This window comes from Perca flavescens, chromosome 12, assembly GCF_004354835.1.
Source record: "Perca flavescens isolate YP-PL-M2 chromosome 12, PFLA_1.0, whole genome shotgun sequence".
Classification (NCBI taxonomy): domain Eukaryota; kingdom Metazoa; phylum Chordata; class Actinopteri; order Perciformes; family Percidae; genus Perca; species Perca flavescens.
Window position 1 is genome coordinate 31,140,046 of NC_041342.1, and position 8,104 is coordinate 31,148,149.

The 8,104-nt window shown below is 40.2% G+C and overlaps 1 protein-coding gene and 1 non-coding gene across 2 annotated transcripts in view; one reads left to right on the top strand and one right to left on the bottom strand.

The window, feature by feature from the left end:
- LOC114566021 (double-stranded RNA-specific editase B2) overlaps positions 1 to 7,703 on the bottom strand; it is a 50,881-nt gene extending 43,178 nt beyond the window's left edge. Inside the window, exon 1 of the mRNA XM_028594363.1 lies at positions 7,634 to 7,703. Coding sequence (XP_028450164.1) covers positions 7,634 to 7,703 — 70 coding nt within the window. The remainder of the gene's footprint in view (positions 1 to 7,633) is intronic.
- trnas-uga (transfer RNA serine (anticodon UGA)) lies at positions 116 to 197 on the top strand. Its single transcript has one exon. It is a non-coding gene; the product is annotated as a tRNA-Ser (tRNA).
- Positions 7,704 to 8,104: the final 401 nt, after the last annotated feature.

The following is an 8,104-nucleotide window of genomic DNA, read 5'->3' on the forward strand; positions in this document are numbered from 1 at the left end:
AATGTTCTCCTCTGTCTTGCAACACTGTAGAGGCTAGACTTCCTTTCAGTTCGTTATCACACGGACTCCCACGTCTGTTATCAATATATTTCTTTATGTTTATTAGCTTCTAACAGCTGTGGTGACCGAGTGGTTAAGGCGTTGGACTTGAAATCCAATGGGGTTTCCCTGCGCAGTTTCAAACCCTGCTCACAGTCCAAAACAATATTTCTGAATATTAGCCGCCTGATGCAAGAAAAAATACCAAGATCATATCCTTGTTTAATGGTCATCTTTGGTCACACCCTTTGTGTCCTGATTGGGAGACAAAACACACAAGGTAAGAGGACAAATTGGTTGTGCATTGCAATCCACTACAACAGCACTCCAGGATCAGCTGGCTATGTCTCAGGTAAACTGAATCATACTGTTTTAATCTCTGTGCAAATAAATTAAAAAAGAAAAAAAAGTTAAATTCATAAACATTTTTTTTTTCTCTCCATTTCAGCCAAGCATTGTTTTCCTTCTCAAAATCATTATTTACCCTGAGCTGAGAAGGACAACTTAAGTACGTGCATTTTTATTTTATTAAAGCTAGTTTGAGAATGCACCCACTGACTTTCACAGCGTAACGCATCAGCGTGTGTGCACGTGTGGGTATGTGTGTGTGTGTGTGTGTGTGTGTGTGTGTGTGTGTGTGTGTTTAATATTCGTATCGCTCACTGTGATAGGACGATCAAATGTAATGAGAGGACCATTAAATAGAATTTACTGCAATTTCCCTAAAACATCTCAGAATGACTGGATGGAAATACATTTACAAAATACAGATAATCATGTTTTCTGTCTGTCTATTCTGTATTTATTTTTTTTAAATAAAAAGCAACTGTTTAAGCAGGTTGTGGAAAGTTACAGCTCAAAATATAAAAAATGAAGAATGAAAGAGTAGCACTTACGATCTACAACCATGCGTAACGTCAACTTGTGACGAAACTACATTTATTTGCTCTAAACCAGTTGATGGAAATGATTCTAATTTGCATTTTCTCATTTTTTTTCTTTTTTGCGACATTTTAAAAGTTTGCTTAAATTTTGCTTTCGACAATTAGACGGAAACATGACTACTGTCCTTCAAAGCTCCTTATTTTGCCTTTGAAGTCCTGTTTTAGAGGCTACAGACAGAGAACAAAAGTCCGTGGTGTTTACATCACAGATTGCCTAAAAGGCCGTAACATGATTACCTGTAGCCTCACGTTAAATGAGCACTGATACATATCAATGGTTATTTTTGAGTAGGTATACAGTACATTTCCATGCCCATAGGAGGGTATACACGCCTCAGAGCAAAGCTGCTCATTTGCCAATGGATCAGAGTGTGGTCTCGCTGTGCAGCTTCGAAAAGCGAAGGATCCTGTGACTTGGGCGCGTACGTTTCCTGGAAAATGGCTTCTTCCTGAAAAACAGCGCCTCCTTAGTCGTGATATCTCGTACCACATGAGTGGATACAACTGAAAACAACTAACTAAAGCTGTGGATTTGATAAACGCTTGAACACACAGAGGGGACCCCATGTCAGAAAGTCAGCAAATGCGGTAGAGGATTTAGTGTCTCATTCAGTTTTCATATTTTGGGGTATTTCTGTTTCCAGTAAAGTTCATAATGGAGATGGACAGGAGAAAGAAAAAAAAGGAAGAAAAATTATTCAAATACGATGTAGAAAGTTCACAGATTTTCCCCGTTTTCATGTAACGTTATGTAGCATATTCAGCCCCAGTGGGGATCAAAACTCAAACCCTGGCAGCAAGAGTTCCCCTCACACTGAGCTGCAGAAGAAATGGGGCCCCTAACCCTTGCAGAGTTAGTGTCGCACTACCCGCTCAGCCTCCCTGCAATTAAGTTAAATGGGCAAACCATATTGCTAATGTTTTCATGAAGCCAGAGCCCCAGAGAAGTATGGAGATTGCAGAATCCATCAATGAAATTGCACACTGACATGCCCCACTGAGTTTGACTGCACGATGGAGCTCACTTATCCATAATGCATCCAATATACAGATATGTCCAAACGCATGACGTGTCATCGAAAAAAAAAAACACTGACAGGCCCGTCACAGAGAGCAGATGTTTGTTCCATGTTGGAGAATCGTAATCCGTGCTGAAAACGGGACAATCAAATGTTTTCTCTGACTGGATTTTACAGCCAACAAATACCAGTTAATGACTGTTAAATTTAGACTGAAAAGCCACGCAGAAGGGGATTTTACGCCCAAATGGCAACAACTTCATCCTGTCAGCCGACAACAACTTCATCCTGTCATCTGTACAAAGAGATTAAAATGCTTATTAACAAAATCATTTCATTATGTAGTCAATGGACTTTGTCCACTAATTCCTAACAGAGGGAGAGTTTAGTTGGTAAAATAATATTGCTCACTCTTTTTATCTATACAATTTTAGCTTTGTTTTCTATTTCTTAAGCAGCAGACCCACTTCTACGACTTTATTTCAAACAACAGTTATATTTAATGTAGACAACTGGAAAACTTTCAACCAAAATTCAACCCTGTTTTACTTTACGTGTTTAGTTTAGTGTCTTGCTGCCTAAAATATTAAGAATGTTCTGGAGTCAGGACATGGTTAGCTTAGCTGAGCATAAAGACGGGAAGCAGGGGGAAACGGCTAGCCCGGATTTGTACAAAGATACAAAAGGACTTCTACTTGGATCGGTACTTAGTTTTAATAATGTTCACGGTGGAGAAAGCTGACTCTGACAGCTGTACATCGATCCAAACACGGTCAAGGTGTGTGGTTTTTGGTTAGACCAAGCAGTCTGTAGACAGAAATTAGCGGGTCAGTTTCTCTCCATGCTGTCATCTCTCTTACTCTGTTGTTCTCTCTAGCGAACTGTCTACGCACGGTGAACAATCGATTTGATTGGCTCAATTGAGTGGAGCTATTGCCGTGCTAACTGGATTAACTGTGACCGTCAGATACAAAACAATGCTCTGTGGAGATTATTCATTCTTATTCATTTATCATAAGTTAGTCACAGGTTCGGATAGAACCGTCACTTAGCATGGGACCGGACTGCGGTCCGCCATTCATTTAGTGATGCTCGATCTTGGCTATAATATGTACAAATCTTAAAATGCCAGCTTGGTGTTTCAGAGCTTTTCCAAAACAATGAAGTAAGCCATCCCAATGACGGACATGGGGTGTGTGCCAATTAAGTTCAAATGACCTGTATCTTTCTCTGTGAGTCGCTCATTTTAAATGTCAACATAGCCAAAGACATTGACCTGGATTTATGTTGATTTTGTCAGAAGATGTCGTGACCCTAAAAATAATGATTTGGTCAGACGGGCTCGCACGCACACAACTTGCTTGTTCTCCCTTCTGATGCAAGAAATTAAATCCCCTGAAGATCCATTTCAAAAAGCCGTAACGTGCCTTGAGAAAGGTCCCTGGTCGACAAATAAACCAAATGCAGAGGTGAAAACTTGCGTGCGTGAATTTTCTTTTCTTTCCTTTTGCAGTTTTTTTGTTTGGCAACAAAAAAAAAAAAAGAAGGCAAAGAAGTAGAAGAAAATGAACGATCTTTTAATGATTATATGAATATTTGATATCTCTTCGCTCCTCGGTTAAACAGGAAGTTGTTCTGGCCCTCCTTTGTGAAGGCCCTGAGGAGCGAGGAATGAGGAGGGATCTCTGAGGAGCTAGGAGCGAGGATACAAGAGAGCAGCCTTTCCCGGGAAGCCGTGCAGCTGAAAGCCGTTGCTAACTCCGCAAAGGATGTCTAATCCCTCTGAAAACACATTTCCTTCTTTCCTTTCTCCTCGCGTGATTTCCTTGCGTCTCTCCCGTGCTTCATCGGTGGGACGGAGTAAGACGCAAGGAAGGGAAGCAAGTGAAGGAAACATGGATGCAATTTAATGGAAGTGAGATGCATCTCTTGCTTCACAGAGATCCCGTCTCAATCCTCGCTCCTCTGGGGCAGAATAAGAGCTTTGCGACAGCCTTCATAAAGAAGGGCCAGAATGACTTTCGGTTTAAGCGAGGCGCCAGGAGATGTCAAATCAGAGAGTTGGGATTCACGCAGACAAACTTCAAACATTGTTGAATAACTGTTGGACGAAGAGGGAGTGCAACAATCACCCAACATGAGTTTCCCCACTGCTGTGATGTCTGCCATTTTAAGGGAAAAGATGCCACCTTCTGTTGAGGCAGCTGGCATTAAAGTACAGCTGATTGATGGACGCATTAGCTGAGTGCATTCTGGCCCTAAAATAGTGGGATTTGAGGAGGACACACTGTCACTCAAGCGCTGATGTACAAAAAAGCCCAATGGGTCATCAACGAAAGTGGAATAGGCTTAGCGCACTTTGAATAACCACTGGACTGAATACAAAAGCCATCACGGAGTAATCTGCAGCGTTTACTGCGGATTAGCATGTGGAGAACAATGCCAGTTTAATCCTAAAAGGATGACCTGTTGCCCAGACGACTGTAATTATGATTACCAGGGCTCATGATGAGACAGTGCATTCACACACATTCATGATACAGAGTAAACAGAGAGAGAAACGTACAGAGGTTTCAGCTTCATAAGACACTGAAATTGTAATTGTAGTTTCCTCACTGGAGATCAATAAACAGTATAAATAAAATTCTGTTTCATAGAACGCATATGAAGTCACGCAGGAGACCAAATACACGCACACATTCTCACACAATATTCACACTTTCATACAGCTAACAACTGCTTTCATCGTCGATTAATCTGTTGGTCATTTTCAGGATGAATAGAGCAGTTGCTTCAAGGGTAGGTTTTGTAGGTTTTGTTATATTTTGTTATATTTTCTTATAATTTACATTTTGAGCGATATTTAAATTTTTATGCAACCATTTGTGTCTTTTCTTCATCACTTTATGGTGCAAATGTCAGTATTTATGTAGTCTATATCCACAACATTCAACTACCGTGTGTATTGGCATTCTAAACTCCGGTGGATTTACAAGGACTATGGTTAAAGCAACACTAGGTAACTTTTCCCGCTTCGGTCCCCCTAAAGGTTGGAGGCTGAATTGTCCATTACATTACATTATGCAAGTTTGCCAGATCGGGTAGCGGCTCTGTAGTTCGAATGAACTGGACAATGTAATGTAATGGACAATTCCGCTTCCAACCTGTAGGGGGACTGAAGCGGGAAAAATTACCTAGTGTTGCTTTAACTGCTCCTCAGATGTCTGCAGGATAAATCCAGACAGCTAGCTAGACTATCTGTCCAATCTGAGTTTTCTGTTGCACGACTAAAACTACCGTTGAATGTACACATGTTCCACCAAAACAAGTTCCTTCCAGAGGCTATTTTGCAGAGGCACCGTGGCTCCATCTGGCGCTTAGCACCGCCCCAAGACGATTGTGATTGGTTGAAAAAAATGCCAATAAACCAGAGCACGTTTTTCTCCCATCCAGGAATGCCGTGTGGACTTCCTCGGCAGCGCTGGGGAGGAAGGTCTGGCACCTAGTATTTATGTAAAAGGAAATATTATTCTCCTGTATTGTTAAAAAATGTCTGCATAAAAAACATTTAAAACATCACACGTTTTGGGATGGTTTTAAAATACATCTCAACAACAAATCTAGTAGAGAATGAGTTGAAGCCATAAGCTCCAAAGTTTAAATCTACATTAATCTATCTTTATTTTTTACTTCCTGTTCTGTTCTTTAACACTGTTGCACGATGTCGCAAAGTAGACACAGTTTTTGCTTTCCAAACATGTTTTGAGCCCCTTGAACGGTTATTTTTTTTTACCTCTTTTGGGGAGTGGATTGCCTTTCATATTTTTTTAAGGCGGATAAATCTACATTTTCTAAATATTGTGGGGGACATATCCCCCCCAAAATCTACGTCTGTCATTGTTTGGGCTCAGAAAATGTTGAAAAATGTGGATCAGTGTTTCCCAAAAAGCCCAAGATGACGTCCTCAAATGTCTTGATTTGTCCACAACTCAAAGATATTAAGTTTACTGTCACAGAGGAGAGAAGAAACTAGAAAACATACACATTTAAGAAGCTGGACTCAGAGAACTTTTGACTTTATTTATCTTGGCATGGATCCATAGAGCACCATGACATTTTGTACATTCATGTTTCCCTTAGGATGAATCCTAATGACGTTGGCAATCCAGCGCCACCAGGAGGTCGGTATCTTTACTAGGTCCCGGGGTGGGAAATTGGTGGGACAGATTTCCAGCAAATTGATCCCTGTTTCCATTACACATAAGCCCATGCAGGAAATGTCTCTGCACATTTTATATCTCAAACAAGTTTCTTATTCTAACTCAACGGTTTTGAGGATTAAAGGGTTATATAGCAGATCCACCTTCGACACTATGCATCTCTGAGTTGGGGCTATGTAAATAGACTTGATTTAACCTGACGGGTTTGATTGCAATGAATGCGATTAGGATCTATGACTCGCAGTGTCATGCAGAATGGAGTTTAGATTCGGAGTTCAACCTCAGTGGCCGCAGCAAAAGTCATATCTGTTGTTCCCCCATAACTAATTTTTAATGATTAAATAGAAATGTCTTAACTTATTCCCTCTGGGATTCAGTCTAACCTCACAAATGATTATTTCCCTCTGATGACTTAATTTAACGCAAACAATAAGGTTATTTTCTGCCTCCAAAAAAACCCACAAAAGTATAATTGTGTGACTTTAAACACACTTGAGTAACTATTAAAAAAAATGATCGCAGTGATCTTTAACTTGCACACCAGATAAGAACTGTAGTTCCTTGACATTCAGTTTTTAACAAGAATAATATACAAGAATGTAATAAAAAAAAAAAAAAACATGCCATGAAGTACAAAAATAAAGTCTCTAAAGACACAAAAGGGGTTGTTGGGTCTATGTAAATTATAGAGTGTGGTCTAGACCTACTCTATCTGTAAAGTGTCTTGAAATAACTCTATGATTTGACATTGTGAATAAAACTGAATTGAAACTATAAATCGTTTCTGCCTCCTAAACACAAAGTAAAATTGTGTCACTTTAAACAAACTTAGGTTGCTATAAAAAAATAATTGCAACAGGATGTAGTGATCTTTGACTCGCACAACCAGATAAGAACTGTAGCTTGATGCCCCTCAGGTCTTCTTGAATGCTCTTATTTTTAAGTTTATGTAATGCAATTATATGTATATCAAAGCAAATACACCAGCTCAACTATAAGCCTACAGAATATGAATACACTAGAATGAAAAAAACAAGCCATAAAGTCATAAAATAAAGTCTCTTAAGACACAAATGAGACATGAAACTGTAATTCAAAACTGGCCAGTACAACACCCCCCCTCCCAAATTACCTATTACAATTTCCTTTACATAACACGTTTGCACCATAAATGGATGCAAATTGTTGCAGAAAAATTCATGAAGAAAATGAAGTATTTGATATTCTAAATTTCAATTTTGCTCAAAAGTGTAGATCTGACCCCCCCACCTCCCCCCCCCGCCTGTGGAGGACGTTTTAAAGATTAAAATAAATCCAACATAATAAAGTCAGTGTAAACCCTCCCACATTAATATGAATTTTGGTATCATATCAGTGTCACAATCACGTACACTTTGCCTGCTGCACAAACCTTTGCCTTTGCACCTCCTCCTCCTCTTCCTCTTGGACTTTCCCTTCAGATCGCGCTCGGACCGCTCCATGTTTCTGCTGCAGGTCCCATGCACCGGTGCCATTCCACAGATTCCCCCTTCTTCTTCTTCTTCTTCTTCTTCTTCTTTAATTGAATTTCCCTCTCCTCCTCTGCTGCTTCTTCCTTTCTTCTCCCTGTCTGAAGCCCAAATGCTCAGGGAGGACTGAGAGTGCAGCTCTGCTGTACAGTGACTGAGTTCTCCCCGCCTGCTGCCGGCTTTAGGAGGCGAGCGCCTGTTCAGACTGTGACATCATGAGGAGAGGAAGAGCTTTTGGTTTGGGCTGAGATTCAGCATCACTGATACAATGTCACTCCGTTTTTAGCCATGGTATAAGGGCATGGCTCTGTGGATTTGATTTTTTTATATGGGTTTATTTAGCACAACAATGACACATTTAACAGACATTAAAT